The sequence below is a fragment of the Hemibagrus wyckioides genome, linkage group LG22, assembly GCF_019097595.1.
Source record: "Hemibagrus wyckioides isolate EC202008001 linkage group LG22, SWU_Hwy_1.0, whole genome shotgun sequence".
Taxonomy (NCBI): domain Eukaryota; kingdom Metazoa; phylum Chordata; class Actinopteri; order Siluriformes; family Bagridae; genus Hemibagrus; species Hemibagrus wyckioides.
In genome coordinates, this window is record NC_080731.1 from 6,185,593 (window position 1) to 6,205,253 (window position 19,661).

The following is a 19,661-nucleotide window of genomic DNA, read 5'->3' on the forward strand; positions in this document are numbered from 1 at the left end:
TTATCGCGAGAAAAACTACCAAGTGCAGTAACAGAAGAGAATTCCTGAGGGAGTGAGTGGGAGTCAAATAAAAAGGTAACACACCAAAACAGACTGCAGCTATAACAGAGGAAGTGTTTATAGGACTAAAGCTCTTAACCGACATCTCAAGGTGAGGGAAGGTCTAACAAAGTTACAGGTTTTTTCCCAGTTGTTCTTCCTGAGTTGATGTAAAATTGCAAACTGTCACTAAACGTACATAGTTTTGTGCATAACTTTAAATGTTAATAAAACCTTGAATGTTATGAGATCTATATAACCGACCAGGCATAACATTATGTCCCCCTTTTGCTGCCAAAACAGCCCTGACCCGTCCTGCACTGTGTATTCTGACACCTTTCCTATAAGAACCTGCATTAACTTCTTCAGCAGTTTGAGCAACAGGAGCTCGTCTGTTGGATCGGATCACACGGGCCAGCCTTCACTCCCCACGTGCATCAGTGAGCCTTGGCCGCCCATGACCCTGTCGCCGGTTCACCACTGTTCCTTTCTTGGACCCCTTTTGATAGATACTGACCACTGCAGACCGGGAACACCCCACAAGAGCTGCAGTTTTGGAGATGCTCTGATCCAGTGGTCTAGCCATCACAATTTGGCCCTTCGTCAAACTCGCTCAAATCCTTACGCTTGTCCATCTTTCCTGATTCTAACACATCAACTTGCTGCCTAATATATCCCACCCACTAACAGGTGCCATGATGAGGAGATAGTTGTGGTCTTATTTACTACAACTGTCAATGCTCATAATGTTATGCCTGATTGCTGTGTGTGTGTGTGTGTGTGTGTGTGTGTGTGTAGATATATACATATAAAATCTGGAGATGTTGAGGTAAATCTGCAAACTAGGGAAAGTTGCTGATGCCTTACATTAATTCCAACAAGGCCAGATGCAGTTTTATTTTCCTAATTACCTAACTTGTAAAAATAACCAGGGAAAATATATAGAACATGACTGAGGGGAAAAAAACAAAACATCCAACAATGAATTAAACCGTGGCCTTAGCAAAACGATATTGATTTGAAAATAGTCTTTATTAGTATTAAGTCAGTGATGCATCTTCACGTATTTAAGTAAAGAACATAAATGTTAAGCACTAAACAAGGTTAGATTAATGGTTAGATCTTGTGTAAGAAGAGTACCGTGTTTATCTTGTAGGGGCAAATGAAGAGATTGAACACCCCTTGCTCAAAATATTTTTTTTTCTCTATAATATTTGAGTAGATACTTGCTGAATTTCACTCGGATTTCGTGCTTCTGGGTTTAATTCAATACGATTTTGACACACCACTTGTATAGACACCATTTCTCTGTACTTCTTCCAACCCTGTTATGTTGACAGGAACGTCTGACATTTAGACAGACTTTATTGATGCCTTGGTGTCATCCCTTAGCTGATCGCTGCTTTAGAGACTATTGATGTCATATTTACTTCCTGTCTGTTATATCTTTAAAAAAAAAAAAAAAAAATATTCCAGACTTTCTGCAGGACTTTTCATTTTCAGCTTTTTTGTATAATCTACAGCTTTGTTTCAGTCCTCACTCAGATTAGAGCCAAGCCATGGAAGTGCTCTTAGCTGGACCATAATGGCGTTTGAGGAATTTAAATCTTCAGTGAATTATGCGTAATGCCAGTAAAATGACTGGATCGTGTGTGAATTAAAATAAAGCTGAGTAGGAGCCTTAGAAAGTTGATTAAGCGGAATAGTAATGAATTCCAGCTACAGTTTCAGGTCCTTTCAGGCGCCACGAATGAGTTTAATTGAGTTTGGAGGAAGGATTTAGTGTTGCGTGTGCTTCCACTTTTGTGTGCATAATTTTTCTTTAAGTTTGCACTTCACACTGATCAGCAAGAGTGATTTATCAAGTGCGTTCTAGCGTTAAAAAAAAAAAAAAAGTCGAATAGTTTTTCAGCAATCATTCATAATTCTTTCACTTTTACAATGTATAGTTGAGTGCATTACAGTTAAACTAGGTAAACTTTCTTTCTTTCTTTCTGTCTTTCTGTCTTTCTTTCTTTAACCCCAAAGGTCCAAGATATGTGAGTAAGGCTAGGTTTCATTTCATTGTCTGTGCCGCTTATCCAATCTGTCATCAGGTCACGGGGAGCCTGTGCATCTCAGGCGTCATCGGGCAACAAGGCAGGATACAACAGGGTAATGCCAACCTATCGCAGGGCACACACACACTACAGGCAATTTTAGAGACTCCAATCAGCCAGAAACCGGAGCACCCGGAGGAAACCCACTAAGCACGGGGAGAACATGCAAACTCCACACACGCAGTGAGCGGGAGCGAGACTCGAACCCTGGGCGCTGACAGGGTGAGGCTAACCGCTAAGCCAGCATGCCGCCTAAGGCTAAGCAATTAGAGAATATTTCTATTAGGTTCAGAAGGTGTGATGGATATATATTTTTCAATATCATTATCTAATCAATGTCTCTTTTCAATATATCAGTTTTTCCATAAACCTGAACACAATTGATGTTTTATTATTGTTCTACCATAAGGAAAAAACCTCGTTCTTCTTCATTTCCTCTCGAGGATGTGCCCTGTACCACATTTTGCCTTTGGATCTCAGCTAAACCAAATCTCTGTATAATTATTTAAATAAGTACACAAAATGAATACAGAAAATCTACTGGGAAAAAAACATTGGAACCAAAGAGTCAACGATTTGTAAGTATTATGGGTAAGTTATTAGAGAATATTTCTATTACATTCAGAATGTGAGATATTTGATACAGTCTTTCAGTATTAATATCTACACCGACCAGGCATAATATTATGACCACCTGCCAAATATTGTGTAGTTGCCACTTGCTGCCAAAACAGCCCTTGCTTTGTGTATTCTGACACCTTTCTATCAGAACTTCTTTTTTGAGCAACAGTAGCTGTTGGATCGGATCACACGGGTCAGCCTTCGCTCCTCACGTGCATGTGGAACACCCCACAAGAGCTGCAGTTTTGGAGATGCTCTGATCCTGTGGTCTAGCCATCACAATTTGGCCCTTCATCAAACTCACTCAAATCCTTACGCTTGTCCATTTTTCCTGCTTCTAACACATCAACTTTGAGGACAAAATGTTCACTTGCTGCCTAATATATCCCACCCACTAACAGGTGCCATGATGAGGAGATCATCAGTCTTATTCACTTCACCTCTCACTGCTCATAATGTTATGCCTGATCGGTGTAATGAAGGTCTATTTTTCAACCTGAACACAATAAATTGTTCAGTGTTATAACAATATATTATACATATTTGGTGTGCCCTGAGCTTTAGACAGACCCCATTCTGCCCGTGTCTCCGAGTCTCGGGTAAACTAACTCTCTAAACTAACACTTATCTTCATTTGCACTGCCATTACAATTCATCACACATTAGATTTCACTCATTACCCCCTTTAACACTAAGATGAAATGAGGCTGAACGCATCTCGGTGAAGTATCAGCATTATTGTATTTAATGGCGTGAAAGCCTGGTCCTGGCTTCTGTCCTGTACGATGTTTGGCTTTTGGACAGTAAGAGCAGTGAGAGCAAGTGCAGCATAAGGTCCCTCTCCTTTTTTATTGTGCAGTAATCATAGGGTTGGCAGAGCTCACCGTGATGCACTTTCCTCCCTTCCTTCCATTAAACACACTGTTGTTAATCAAACAGCAGCCTCTTCCAAGCTCCAGCTCTGGAAATCAATTACTTCCCGCCTTTCTCATCTTCACTTTTACATGTGTATATGCTAGTGACAATTTACCGTAGCGTACTACGCCTCGTTCCAGGATCAGATAAAAGAATTTACAATAAGTACACTAAATACTCACTCTGTGTGGCATTTACGATATGAAATGTAGTCGCTGTTTTATTTGCTGTTTAAGGACAACAGCTGGGAAAGTAAACACAAATTATACGCTCCCAAATTTACATGATTTGGCCTGAAACACTGCGGAACCGGCTCGTGCATATTGAGTTGCTCTAGAAAAACGTCGAGATATCACGCTTGACTTGCTACAGAGAAACCATTTTAATACACAGCTAAGAGTCAACAAGACTTGAATGAACTTGAAGAGATGAATCATGTACATCATTGTCATAATATTTTGAAAGAACTGAACGTTATTTTGGGCTTACAAGCCTGTGGAAACTGGTAGCTTGGTGGTTAAGGGGTGTTACTATGGCTCGGAAGGTCAAGTGCTGTAATGCTGCTCCAGAGGAAATCAATAGGACATCAGCTTGCGTCGGTGAGTAGCAGCATTTATTTGAACTCCCTGGTCAATCAGAAAAGGCGATCAGGATTTAAGATATATATTGAGGTGAGAACGAGGATTGTACTCCATGTAGATTAACATTTGTCGAGCTCAGCGGTTGGGTTTAAACTGATGTTTCCACAAAGAATAGGCAAGAGTTATAGGGTGGAAGCTCAGTATACGAATGCCCTCCCTTCGCCTTAAGAATTGGAATTTTGCAAGGAATTTGCGTCAGCATTTGAAGCATTTTGGCATATGAACCAACCGGATGCTGGCTAAGTTGCGCGTACGCCCAGGAGCCGTTCAAAAGCCAACAGAAGGGAGTTTACAAATTTTACAAATATTTTTCACTCAGTGAAATCTGTTTCGAAAGAGTCAACCCACGATAGCAAAAAGCTAGGTGATATTTCAGGCGTTTTTTTGTTGACACATTGGTGGCGTGGGTTATCTGTTCTATTTTTAGCCCCGAGCTTAGTGGCACGACTTCCTGTGAGGACCCTTGACATGGAATGCTTGGCTTGGGTCAGTTCTTTGTACGCAGCCGTACAGTTTCCATACGCTTCGTATTGGGAATATCGGTGATATTTTTGGGTGGCTCGAACGGATTATCTGCATTTACGTTATTTCTTATGGGAAAATTTGCAATCTGCAATACTTTTAATAATTTTCACCTCCGGAACGAATTCAATTCTTATGCTAAAGTTCTACTATACACTCGGTTTGCTTTAGTATGATACAGACAGTGGACCAAATAAAAAAATGTTTTATTTTGTATTCAAAATGAACAAAAGACTGTGCTGTGGATTGGGTATGCAGTATGTGCTCTCTTTTTCCTGTCCTTACTTTGTCTGTTATTTATCTTGCAAACTAACCTATTCCCCTCACACTCTCTCCTGCACTGATGTTTCCTCTACTCCTTCTCTGTATGAGTCCAATAAGAACAGGCTATGGCCCTGAGCAAACCCTGTGCTAAGGGGTAAAGGAGAAGAGTATGGACTTTGAAGCCAAAAGTGTGAGAATGAATTTTAGCATGAGATAAGGCTCCATACACACACACACACACACACACACACACACACAGACACTGCGATTATTGCAGTCATGCGTTTTACATATTCAACATATCTGTGGACTTTTCTCAAAGTCAGGGTCCCTTTGAAGAAAGGATAGATATCCAGCTTTATATGTGAATGGAAAAATTACAAAACACCAAAATAAATATGGCTGTAAGGCTATACACATCTCAAGATGTGTTCGGTCTAGGATTTATCACCATTTATATGTAGGATTGTCTCAGTCTTGGGCATTGGTCTTGTTAAAAAAAAGGTCTGGATTCCGGATTTTCATTTAAAAAGAAAGTTTGGGGCGTCTTTTAGTGAAAACCCAATTATAAGTCAATTATAAGTTATTGTCCAGAATGATTCTGTAGTTCATTCAAAGCCGAGAGTAAAGGCTTCAAAAATGATTGGTTTTTTGATGGTTTTCAATCTCAATCTTGACAGTTTCATTTTTCTTTGGATTTCTTTTGATTCTGGCCTTGACCTATGAACATGGCTATAATCCTAATCTTGGACTTGACAATGGTGTTCTTGACTACAGCCTTACTAAAATTACGAAAATTATGGAAACAGCAGAAAATACATAAGAGCCTTAGGGAGAAAGTAGTCCCAGGATGGAGAAAGTTCCAAAGTTTAGTCATTAAAAGTGCATTAGGTGAGATTTGTGTTATTTTCCTGAATAGGTCTCTAAAGGTTAGCTGAAGATTCGTATTTGAATGATTCCTGCTCTTTTTCATGTAGTGGCACATATAGTTGTGTAAAATGCCTGAAAGGAAGTGGATTACTCAAACAAGCTTTCTGGACTAGCTTTCCTTAGCCACTTAATACATTTTTACACATCTTATAAAAATAATCCACCTTTTAAATAACTAAATGTCCAGCCTCCCATACTGGATAATTTAAAGTACGAACCAAGCAAGTCCATGTGTATGTACAGGACTGTATCAAGGGAGGAGGTTTGTAGGACAATGCTAGTATGGCTAATGTTTATTATGGAAGAGATTCTGAGTTTTCAGCTTTACTGACAGTTAATAAATGAAATGACAGTTAATAAATGAGTTTCCTCCTCTCTCCGAAAAAACATGCTGGTTGGTCAGTTGGCTACAATAAATTGCCCATAGTTGTGAGAGTGTGTGTGTGTGTGTGTGTGTGTATGCTGTACCATGGTGTATTCCTAATTCATTCCCACTGGATAGGCTCCAGGTCCATCATGCAACCCTGACCTGGATAAAGCAGGTAAAACATTAAGTGAGTGTCATAACTAGCCTGAAATTAAAGAGGAAGGCTGTGGATTTAGATTTTAGTGATTGATGGTCACTCACATTATTGTTATCTGATGACCTGGTGCCAGTGAGTAATGAGTAGTGTGGTTTTCAGAAAATGCAGTTTATTCATAGGTGTTAAAAGTACAGAAAATTGTGACAAGATATAGAATATTCCAAGGGTATCCTATAAACAATAATGGACCATGTACTGATACCTGAGGAACTCTTTGTGGCCAATGACAGCAAAATAATGCGTGCTCAATAGACATGTTTGAAATCTGGATGGTTTACAGCACCATACAAATGTTCAGGGTCTGATAAAGATCATAAGAACACATTTAATGGTGGCTTCACCAGTGTAAAGGGAATTTATATATATATATATATATATATATATATATATATATATATATATATATATATATATATATATATATATATATATATATATATATATATATATATATATATATGTTCTTATTAGCAACTGAAGCTTGTACCAGTCACTCCATATCACTTAGCATTAGGAATAGGTTCGATGATTCTCTCATAAAGCGGTGGAACAGACATGAAAACAAAGGGAAAAATATTAACGAGATGATTCTTGGAGAGAAATGGAAGCAGGATTCATCACTCCAGACAATACAGAGTTAGAGATAAAGATGCCTCAATTTGAAAAAAAAAAAAAGCTTTCGTGAATTTGTCAGGTGATCTATAGAGGTTATAACCGTTGTCAAGTGAAGGAGAGGCTGTCAATGGCTTGCTGATTTTTATCTTTGATTAAGCTAAGAAAGAGACTGGCAGGAGTACAAACTGTGCCAGAAGGAGGCTAATGGAGTTTTATTAGAGCACTGAAGAGAGTCTTAGGCTTGGAACCATTTTCATTGATTGTAAAGGGGGGAAAATGCAGCGAACAAGCAGTATTTACGGATATTTACGCGTTTGGTCGTGCACGGTCGAATATATTAGACTATTGGTTTTCGTTACACAGCTTGGGTGCAAACTACTGCAGGTAGAAAATGACTTAATTTAAATGCGTACATCGGTTTCATGTGATTGTATTGAGTACATGATTTGATTGTGTAAAATCAAACACCAAGCTTTATCCTGAGCCGAGCCTCAAACCCAGAATGCTGGTGTTTTGCCACAGACACATTATCCCTGCAGTAATCTAACAAATTGAGTGTGAAGTGCCTATAAACACCTACATTTAATAGTATAGTTAAAGTTTCCATCAGTGGCATTCAGGGGGCAGTGGTAGTTCAAGTGGTTTAGGCTCTTGGTCGTTGATTGGAAGATCGGGGTTCAAGCTGCCATCGCTGGCCCCTTGAGCAAGACCCCCAGCCCACCCTGCTCCAGGGGTGCTGCATCATGGCTGACCCCAACCCCCATGTATGGGCTATGCGAAGCAAGAATGTCACTGTATAGTAATGTATATGTGACAAATAAAGACCACTTCAATCTATTTAAGAAATCTTCATAAGAAAAATATTATTTACATGTAAACTGTTCGTATTATTATTTCTTAAGTCTGACCGACTCCGTATACCTTTTCTTCAGTACAAGGACAGACGTGATTTAATGTCGAGATGAACCAGTATGTCCAAAATAGCGCCAGTGTAATGTGGCAGAGGCGAGATTGCAGCGGTCCGGAATGGGAATGCTACAAATACCTTCTCTGAGGTTATGCTGTGATTCTGCCATATTTGAAAAATGTGTTTACACCACCTCATTGTCATGCTTCAACTCCTCTCCAACTCCCTGAAATGCTCTCGCAATCCTGCTGCTGATTGCATTGCACCTGGATGGGTGGGATTCATGATGAAGGCTGTGTTGCGAGAAAAGGTGGAAGATTAGTAGGTGGATTAAACTTCTTGCTGTTTTGTTTCTCTGTTATGGATATCAAATCAGCTAAGTAGTCCACAGGCTATAGATTTAAGTAATATTAATATTATAATATTCAGTTTGGGCAACTATTTGACATTTTTTCTTCTCTGTATTGCTGCCTAATACTGAATTAATACCAATAAAATACAAGTGTGTGCTGATAAAGGGGAGGGATGCTACCACCCATAATTTGCTTATTATCCAAAAAAACCATTTAATATTTCTAGGGTCTTGCATCATAATTTATTAAGGAACATTATACAGTGGAACCTCAGCATACGAATGCCCTCCCTTATGAATTTTCGCCTTCAGAATTGAAATTTTGCAAGAAACGTGCATCGGCATACGAATCATTTCAAAAATGAATGATTTTTCAAACATTTCTTTTGTTTACAGATTGGTGGTGTGGGTGTTCTGTTCTATTTTTTAGCCCCAAGCTTGGTGGCACGACTTCCTGTGAGGAGCCTTCACATGGAATGCTTGGTATGGGTCAGTTCTTTGTTAGCAGCCATACAGTTTACATACGCTTCGTATTGGGTATATTGGTAATATTTATGGGTGGCTGGAACGGATTATCTGCATTTACTTTATTTCTTATGGGAGAAATTTGTGTTGCAGTACAAATATTTGCCTTAAGAACTCACCTCCAGAACGAATTAAATTCACATGCTGAGGTTCCACTGTTCATTATTTTTTTTATAGTTATGCTTAAGGTTGTGGCACTTTTGCAATACACGTTAGTTCCTGTTATCTTGTATGTTATAGTAGCTACAAACATCATCAGCTTAGCTTTGTCCTCTCTCATTAACAGTTTGTTGATGGCTTGAAACCTGTTCCAGTGTGTTGACCCTGGAGACTCCTTCCGTCAATGTTAAATAACTCCTCCTTACAGAAACATTCATATGAAAGGGCTTTCTTAACAAGATTTGTTTTACAATCAACACCATTTGACCAATTACATTTGCAATTCCAGCAAATCTCTGCCCTCAGTGACCCCATCCATGCATCTAGCCCTGTGATTGTTTCTAGCACATATCACAAGGTAGAGACTGATACTGACTGCTAGTGTGTTACCTGTCAGAATCAGTGCACATAAAAGGGGTATGAGTGGAATTGTAAAAAGAAAAAAACCCCATCCTTTTCTTCTGGTGTTCGTGTAAATAGTAAAGACAATAGAACTAAAAACTGGAGCGTCTCAGCATTGATTCTGGCCGAGGCGTTCATAGAGGGCGCTCGTGAGCTCCGTTTTAAGCCACGAAATGAGAAGTGGGACACATTACGGCCTCAGGAACTCTGTAGGGTTTCACAAATGCTTGACACAGTGCCTGAATACAAGTGTGCCATTTTGGGAAAGTGCTCCTGTTGATCACGTGAGCCCTGAGCTGCTGATTTTGGTCGCAAATTTGTCTTTTGTAGCAAGGTGACTTTAATGAAAAATTGAATGAACGGCTCAGAAGCGTTGGTGCGCCCGGTTTTGGTCCAGATGTCGGTGTATGTCGAATGTTTTTATTTTATTTTAGGCCACTTGCAACATAAAGGCTGTGATGTGGAGTGTGCATTGAAAGCCTTCAGCTTAATTACACACACACACACACACACGCACACGGATTTGAAGACAGCTAAACCTTGATATACCCTCCTGTACTACATAACCTTCACGATTATTCAGGTCCATTAATCGTCCATTAATTTCCGTACATGTGACCTGGTACTGAAGACAGTAATTGCGGACGAAGGATGAGTGCAGCTCCTAATGGCATCATCTCAAAAGACCCTGAATTGACGAGCCAAGACATGATGAGATAGAGAAGAGAGCTGCACAGAGTAAAGAAAAAACCAAGCTGGACATGTGAATTTAGAAAAGCTTCATCCGTCACAACAAATGTGCGAGTATAAATCCGTGTGTATAAATAGTCCAAGGGAAAGCATGTGACTGCATGTAGACGTCTGCTGAAGGCCTCGGCTTATGCTTATGCTTCTTTATGAGCTTAAGGGGACACGGAGCTGCTGTTATACAACTGGAGTCTGTCAACACATCGACTAGCCACAGGGCCAGGCTGAATCCCTTCAAGGTGATTGACAGATGATGAACCGAAGCAACATTGGCAGTAAAATAATTGACAAGTGCTACCTTCCCTTTCTCTTGGCTTTGCTCGTTCACACACAGGAGAATTTCTATGTTGATGTGGATGTGTTTTTTTATTTTTTTGTGGACATTATGACTCACTATAATACACTTGCACAACACATTTCAGAGTTTTGTATGCTATTTAGACAGCACCTCTGGGGAAAATGTACCAAAGTCACCCCCATCTTACACCGATACACCCTCCTGTAGTGAGAATTCATCTTTGCAACAATAAAAGAGTCCTATTGTTTCATACTGGAGTCATTTTCCGAAAGACTTCTGCAGGAAGCTATAAAGTTTGGCTTATTCCTCACTGAGATTCATTTATATCAAACCGCACCGCTGCTGAAATTGGTGAAAAAGCGTTGATTAATCAGCTATATCAGCAGCTCTGACAGTAATTCAGCCATATATTAATGCAGTACATTATTGCTTGTATAGTAACATCTTTTAGAGACTTGTATAGCTGATGCTGCACATACACAAACAGATTAAATAAACTTTTCGAGGGTTTCGGCGAGGAGGGTATTTGTTCAGCATTTTTTGGAAGGAGTCTTCAATGTCATCGCTTTGTAACTTGAGTCTTGGTGGGCTGTAAAACAACAGGGTGGATTTTTGCCTTATTAACTTCGAGAGAGACAGACAGAAGAAACAAGAGAGGTGACTGTTTATAGCCTCTACAGCTCAAGCGATAACAGGAACTAGTTTCATGGACATTTACACAGCATTAAACGTAACCACATATCATTCTTTATTATAATAAAAAAAACAAACAAACTGCTGTGCTATAAGAAGAATTTGTAATAGGCTGCATCACACCACCCTGCCTTTGATTATTTTCCTATAAGAGCACACCCTCAAGGCTTTTATTCCTTACATGAACTAGTTTCGAGAATATAATAAGTAAAAAAAAATAATAAAAGGTACAGCCAGAAAGGTGTTTGTATTCATGCTCGGTCTTACATTCTGTACGAGCTGTGATTTGTTTCTGCCCTTTTTGTGTGAGCCAGTGAACAGCATGCACCAGTCCCTGTGAAAGAGAATTAAAGCGTGAGTCAACTTCTCTTGGCATCATTCAGTGTGACATAAGGCCTGACTTTGGCAATGTTTCTAAAGAGAAAAACCGGTGGTTCAGTAACACTGTCAATGGGAGACTTAAATACGAAGAAAATCAGAGTGGGCCACGAGGTAAAACAAAGCAAATGTCAGGTTTTTCAAATATTAATGTACTAGTGCTAACAAAATACTCTCTGCCAGTAAAGCCATTTCTAAACATTTGCACTCGGTCCAGCTGAGATTTCATGTCTGTTTAACTGAATATGATGATCCACAGAAGGACTGTGGTTTAAAAGGATAAGGACTGATATTTTGTTCTCGTCAATATTTTACCAAAACTGTTTCCGTTCTTTAAAAAGATTTAGTTTTTGGGTATATTTTAAAGATTTCACAGTTCTCCTGGTGGTTCAGCAGCAGGATCTCATCTGATTGTTGCAAAGCCGTATTTGAATATGATTACAATTACATATGGTCCTGGGGAAAGTTCCTATTTTAAAGTTCCTACTTTGGGGTTTTATTTCTGTCCAACATTATGACCACCTCCCTAATATTTATATATTGGTCCCCCTTTTGCTGCCCTGACCCGTCATGCACTGAGTATTCTGAGACCTTTCTATCAGAACCAGCATTAACTTCTTCAGCAGTTTGAGCAACAGTAGCTCATCTGTTGGATCGGATCACACGGGCCAGCCTTCACTCCCCACGTGCATCAGTGAGCCTTGGCCCGTCCATGAACCTGTTGCCGGTTCACCACTGTTCCTTCCTTGGAGCACTTTTGATAGATACTGACCACTGCAGACCGGGAACACCCCACAAGAGCTGCAGTTTTGGAGATGCTCTGATCCAGTGGTCTAGCCATCACAATTTGTCCCTTGTCAAACTCGCTCAAATCCTTACACTTGTCCATTTTTCCTGCTTCTAACATCAACTTTGAGGACAAAATGTTGACTTGCTGCCTAATATATCCCACCCACTAACAGGTGCCATGATGAGGAGATCATCAGTCTTATTCACTTCACCTCTCAGTGCTCATAATGTTATGCCTGATCTGTATATCTAATGTTTTAAACTTAGCAGTCGTCAATATAATTAACATGTTCGATGTAGATGTTGGGAGAAAAAGATGAGTAAATGCTGCTTTTTGCTCTATTTAGTCTCGTAGCACATCTATCATAACTCTCATCGATGTTAAACACTTGTAAGGATGTGTGAATGTTTTATCACGTAATATTGATCACAGATATCCCTCTGATGAACGAATCCAATCCAAAAAGGGTTTAGAAATGCAGTTATGATGTGAATAGTTCTTCCACAGTTTCTGATATCCGTACAATTATACTGGTTCTGAGTCTTTCCCTTCATTACGCGTCCCTCTTTCCCTTTTTATACACCCGTGGAAGCTCTAACGAGTCCGTTTTTATATCATTTATTTATCATCTGTCGGTGACAACGTGTGACATGTCACTAAATCCCCCAAATGAGGCCATTTAAGACCTGATTCGCGTCATTCCTGAAGTAAACCTTGAGGACTAAAAATAACTCGGGTTAAATCCCAAACGGCTCACTGTGTGACAGAAACGGAGCAAGGCAACGCGCTGAAGCCATTATCTCACACACTACGCAGTGCACTTGAATAGGGAGCAGAGCGTCATTTGGGACACGGCCACAGACGTATTCGGTTCCGTTCATTTATTTATTAATTTTTTCATTTTTCGCTCAAAACTCTAGCACAGTGTTGTTCGTCGCTAGGCGACGTAGTCGCGCGCGCCGTCTGCGTCATTTCCTGTGGAGAGCTCGCTGGTCCGTGCGAGCCGCTGCTCCAGCATCTTATGGGCAGAAGTAGTGCGGCGTGTGCGCGATCTCCGGTACCGAACACACGGGATAGGAAAGTTGTTCCCCGCGCACCCGAGGCTCTTTTACATCACTGCATCTCAGTAACATCGGGACTGAAATGATCTGCATTCCAACTTGGAGGTCTTGCACGAACTTGGTTTTATTCTGGCACAGACTCTGAGATGATTCTAACAGGATTTCTGTTTTCTTTTTTTTCTTTTTTTTTCACATTTCCCTTTACATCCATCTTATATAATGAACGTTAAGAAAAAGTAGAGTTTATTGTGCTGCTAAAGTGCTTTAAATACTCTAGGGAAAGTTGTGCGTAAAGGCACCTATTGTCAAGTGAGTAACCTTTACATTCACACAAAGTTACACGCTTCAGTTCGTGTAGAAATATGTGTGTGTATTTAAGATATGTCAACGCATATGACTGCTTTATTATGCTACATAATTACGAGTAGGCGTTTTGACTGTTTTAATGTTTTTTTTTTCCCCCGACTAAATTTGCGACTAGGTCTTTTTAGAGTACCGCAATTCATTATAGCGATTAGAGAGCAGATGTGTGAGATGTGAGTGCTTTACTCGATCTGGACACACTTAAGGAGAACCATTAGAGATTTTAAATAAATGATACTTAATATAAAGCGATCAGTTCCAGTTTTTGTCGGTGCCGGTGCCTAATATTGACTCAACTTGTTTACTAAATAACCGCATACTTACAGTTAATCTCATTTGGTGATCAGAATATTCTTAGACTATATTGTGTTATAAATGAGTGATAGATCTCTTTAATACTCGGTTCCAAGCTGTAAGGGGAAAGTGTTGATCTAGGTTTTTTTTTGTTGCTGTTGATATAATATATTACAAAACTGTTCAAAACACACTAAACAAAGAAGAAATGAAGCGCAGTATGACGGATCACTGTATATGGAGGTCTCAGTGTGCTTGTGTTCCGCATTGTGTCCGAAATGGCATCCTACTTCCTATTCCCTACACACTGCAAAGTGCACTCTGGGTGCTTTGCATCCATTAAGCTATACCGTTCGGACACTGAGCTTCTACAGAGCATCGTGGGACTTTAGGACTGCGCCAGATATTTGCAACAGACATGAAAAGTCTCACACTAGTGCACTATATAGTGAATAGGTGGTTGCTTTAGACGCACGAGCGCACGCAAGCACGCGATGAGCTCGGAGCTGGAGCGCGTGTCGCTCAAGTCGCGGGCGAACTCCATGAGCTCGGGCGGTCGCTCTCTCTCCGTTAACGTCCAGCGGCTGCACGACTCTCTGCACGTGTTGCTCAGCGACACCGAACGCGAGCAGTTCGCCCACTGCCTAAGCGTGTACCACGCCAAGCGCAACGTCTACGACCTGGTGCAGACGCTTAAAGTAATCCTCGACACGCCCGGCAAACGCCAACTTCTACCCATGCTGCGCCTCGTGCTCCCCCGCGCAGACCAGCTGCTGTTCGACCAGTACACGTCCGAGGGCCTGTACTTGAAAACAGAACCGCCTACGTCTGCCGTGGACACGTACCGCCCCGGAGAAGTAAATCACGCAGGCGGCGTTCCGAGCGCCCACGCGCGCGCGCCCTCAGTGCACTTCGCAGGCGCGGTGGATTTCAGCACCGCGGCTGAAGGGACAGCGCACGACGATACCCGTCACGTGACCCTGAAACGCACCAAGAGCCACGAGGGCCTCGGGTTCAGCATCCGCGGCGGCGCAGAGCACGGAGTGGGGATCTACGTGTCTCTGGTAGAACCGGGCTCCTCGGCGGAAAGAGAGGGACTCCGCGTGGGAGACCAGATCATTAGAGTCAATGACGTGGTGTTTGACCGGGTCACCCATGGAGAGGCAGTAAAGGTCAGAGGGGTGTGTGTGTGTATGAATGTGATACAGTGTAAGATGGCAAAAATGACTATTTTGTGGAGTTCTGTTTTGGCGTGTACACACAGGGCAATTTTCTAAACCTTTCGGTGCTCTGGGGCATCTTTCTTGTGACGTGTGAGGAATAAAACAATGTGACATGCTGTAATAGGAAAATAATCACGGTCAGGGTGGTGCGACATCATTAACATTCAAACATTGAGTTATTTTCTAATAACAGAGCATCTTGAAGTGTTTTATTACTTTTATACCACAGCCATTTGCCAACGATTACATCTATTTATTTATTAACGAATGGTTTGTTATGATATTCTTTAATCCATTCATAGCTTTGTTTAATGTTGTGGAACAGCTGTGAAACAAGTTAGTTATAGCAGCCATAAGCACTCGTTCCTGCCCCCACATCTCTCTCTCTCTCTCTCTCTCTCTCTCTCTCTCTCTCTCTCAAAGCTAATAAGAGAAAAAAGCAACTTTTCATGTTAGAAAGAAACCAGAAAGCACAAACTCTCTCTGAATGGACAGAATATTTACTGACCAAACGAGTTATAGACTATTAATTTTTTTTTTTTTTGCAGAAAGCTGCACCATATCCAGCATTTTTTGTTGAATAAAAACACATTTTATTATTAACCTTGCATTACGTGGAGCTTCTGCCATTCAAGTCCTTGTGAATGAGCGGTTGCTATAGAAACATTAACGTACTAAATAGAGTGCATTAATATCATTTTTCTTGCAGGGGCACAACACTCAGGACAGCTGTTGCAGAAAAAATGAATCAACACTTTTCAACCAATCAGATCTGAGCATTCAGCAGGGCTGTGGTATAAATAAAGCATTCGTATGGCTTGCACCAATACAATACTGAGCATCCATCTATTCAATTGCTTTAATGAAGGTAATATAGTTAAGCATTATTTTAATTTCCCTATGGATATAAATGTCAATATGAATGAAATTAATGCACAAACACACAAAAACAACACATGATCATTCCTACTGATTGATTTAAATGAAATCTGTTACAGAGAAAGTGTGTGATGGATAAAATATCTCCCCTTTTCAATTTCTCAGAATTGGTTAATGCTGTTAAACGGAAAGGTTTGTAATTGCTGGGGATGACCCAGAGAGTACAAGTAGAAGTGTGACATGTACAGAGTAACTTGTCCAGCTGTAACTATATGCAGAAAAAGTGAAAGAAAATGAAAACGGAAAGAAAAAGGAATATTTATAAGGCTTCATCTGACAGTAGGAAAATAGTGTTTGTACTACAAGGGGCTTCTGAAAGGTAGTGAAGAAATGAGAGGTGGTAAATGAATGAGTGTGAGAAAAGCTAGCAGATCAGAAGTATTGCAAGAACTACTTATAAATGTAGACCTATAGCATATTGCCAAAAGTTTTGGGACACTCCTCCATATCATTGAAATCATGTGTTGGTTTTTCAGGGGTTGGGCTCGGCCCCTTAGTTCCAGTGAAAGGAACTCTTAATGCTTTGTTTGGTGGATAGCTCCTTCCTGTTCCGACATGACTGTTCACCAGCGCACAAAGCAAGGTCAATAAAGACATGGATGAGTGAGTATGGTGTGTAGGAACCTCACAGAGTCCTGACCTCAACCTGATAAAACACCTTTGGGATGAATTAGAACGGAGACTGCGAGCCAGGCCTTCTCATCCAACATCAGTGTCTGACCTCTAAAATGTGCTTTGTACACTGGTATGCAGTCATGTTGGAACAGGAAGGAACCATCTCCAAACTGTTCCCACAAAGCTGGGAGCATAAAATTGTCCAAAATGTCTTGGTATGAAGCTGAAGCATTAAGAGTTCCTTTCACTGGAACTAAGCCCAACCCCTGAAACAACACCTACTGTAAATTCAATGATTTGGAGGGGTGTCCCAAAACTTTTGGTAGTATAGTGTATCTTGTTAATAGACCTTTCAGTTGCCCCATTTCTTTTACAATTACAGCATTAGTTAGATTTTATCTTGAGCTGAAGTCTAAAAGGTAAAAAGCTACTTGAAAAATGAACTAACCACATCATTAATACATCAAATACATCTGCGTTCTAACAGCAAACTATGCTCATGGATGGAAAACGCAGCCCTTTCTGGTTATATTTCCAGCAGATTATTGCTGCTTCACCACTGGCACCATAAAAATACTGTGTACAGTTTGACTCACAAGTTCCTGCTTTTTGATGCACGACCGCATTCGCATTTTCCTCCCTTCAGTCCCTCCTCACTGTCCCTCCACCCATGTGCCTTTCTGTATTTGTTTTCCTTCCTGGAAAGCTTAATCAGTGCAGCAGCTGAAAACATTTCCCAAAAAGAGCATGTGTGTGTGCAGAAAAAAAAAAGAGATGCAGAGAGCAGAGGAAAAAAACAGGATCTTCTCTTCATTCCTCACCATGGACACAGTGCATAAAACCCTCCCATTATACTGGGTCGAGCCTTATCATTCTGGAGTCCACACAACATGGTTGAAGGTTCGGTAGTGACCAGCAGGTCCACTTTTCCTCCTCAATTCTGTAAAGATTTCCTCTAGAGAGCTTGTTAAAAACAAGAGCTGTTTGTATCATAGCCATAAGGGGAGACACTAGGTATGAGTTCGAGGTTCGGAGACTTACACAGGACAACAATCGATATTTTCTTCATCTTGGCCACCTGATGACCCAATGTTCTGCCACAGGCTGTTTGGCAGCTCTTTCTCCCTGTCTTTGAAAATTTTCTGGCTTTTCCCTCTGTTTTCACGCCTAATTTCAGATCATTAGATAATTGAATTAAAACGGGCCGTTGCCTTGAGAGTAAGTGTTTGTAAGACGTGAGCTCTAAAACAAGATCCAAAGGAGCATACACCAACCTCAGAGGGGGCTTGAAAAGCCTGGTCCTTGCCCTCAGACTCTATGGGTGTATAATAACTGCAAGTCACACTCAACGTCCACTTTATTAGGAACAGTTATCTAATCAGCCCCTCACGTGGCAGCAGGCATACAGATACAGGTCAGATAATGCTCACATCAAACATCGGAACTTGTGATTGTAATGAATTCAACTGAATTATTTCATCTAAATTGATAAAGGATGAAAAGAGTTTGCAGGATGACCTTAAAGAAACAAGAAGAGCAGTTACACAGAGAGCAGTAATAAAAATGAATCATCTCTGCTCCTACACTTCACGCAGAATGCTTCTGCTAAAACAGAAGCACTGAGATCTGTGTCTAAAATTTACACACAAGCATTTAGACAAATCAGAGCTCTTTTTGACCAAATTAGGAAACAAGTAGAGCTTTTTGGCTCTGATTCAACTGGTCATGTTTAGTGGAAGGTTTTATTTAAAGTCTTTCTTTTTCCCAGAATTAAAAAAAAAATGGAATTGGTGCCTGTTTTGGTTGTATCCATGAATTTCTTTGTAATGTCAGACACCACAGTGGTGGCTAATGGCTCATATAAAAGCTTCTGGGAGAATTTGTAGTCTTCCATAAGTGTTGCTGTTTTTACCTTGCCTACTAGGGCTATACATATTCCAAAAAGTTTCTGTCTTCAAAGTAAATGTTGATATCAAACCCATTCCAGCTCTCCGAGATGCCCCAAGTGCTTGTTCATAAGAATTTACAATTTGAAAGTGTTTATCTTCAACCACTAAGATTCAGTGCAAGGTTATCCAACAGAGGGAAAAGCACATGTCTCACACTGAAAGCCACCAGGAGTCCTGGCTCATCTTATATCAAACTTACAGCCAGAAAATCATTCATTTCTTTATACTGATTGAAAATGTCCCATAAGTCGATTTCTGTTACTGGTAAAAGGGGTTAAACGAATCGAGTCAGCCAATTGTTACGAACAGCTTAGAAAATTTCTTTCTTTTCCCCCATTTCATTGTCTGTACCGCTTATCCGATCTATCCTCGGGGAGCCTGTGCCAGGCATTATCAGGCATTGAGTGCCAACCCATTGGAGGGCACACACACACATTCACTCATGCAATCACACACTACGGGCAATTTAGAGACTCCAGTCAGCCTAGAAGCATGTCTTTGGACTGTGGGAGGAAACCCACCAAGCACGGGGAGAACATGCAAACTCTACACACACACACACACACAGCGAGCGGGAGCGAGACTCGAACTCAGGACGCTGGAGGTGTGAGGCGAATGTGCTAACCACTAAGCTTTTTTTATGCGGTTAGGCCATTCGTCCACACGCAAACGCAGCATCCGGTCACTGAATGAAACATGAAACATTTTTGAAAACTCCTGCCAGGGTGAAGTTTTT

General features: G+C 40.7%; 1 protein-coding gene across 4 annotated transcripts in view; it reads left to right on the forward strand.

Annotated features, from left to right (window-relative positions):
• The first annotated feature begins 13,411 nt into the window (after nt 1-13,411).
• Nucleotides 13,412-19,661, forward strand: part of whrnb (whirlin b) — an 87,647-nt gene continuing 81,397 nt past the window's right edge. For 2 of the 4 annotated variants that reach the window (XM_058375567.1, XM_058375568.1), the window contains exon 1: nt 13,414-15,371. In XM_058375567.1, the coding sequence (XP_058231550.1) occupies nt 14,694-15,371 (678 nt within the window). In that variant the 5' untranslated portion in view covers nt 13,414-14,693. Of the gene's footprint in view, nt 15,372-19,661 lie in introns of all 4 variants that reach the window. The other 2 variants (XM_058375570.1, XM_058375569.1) reach the window with 2 other exon arrangements.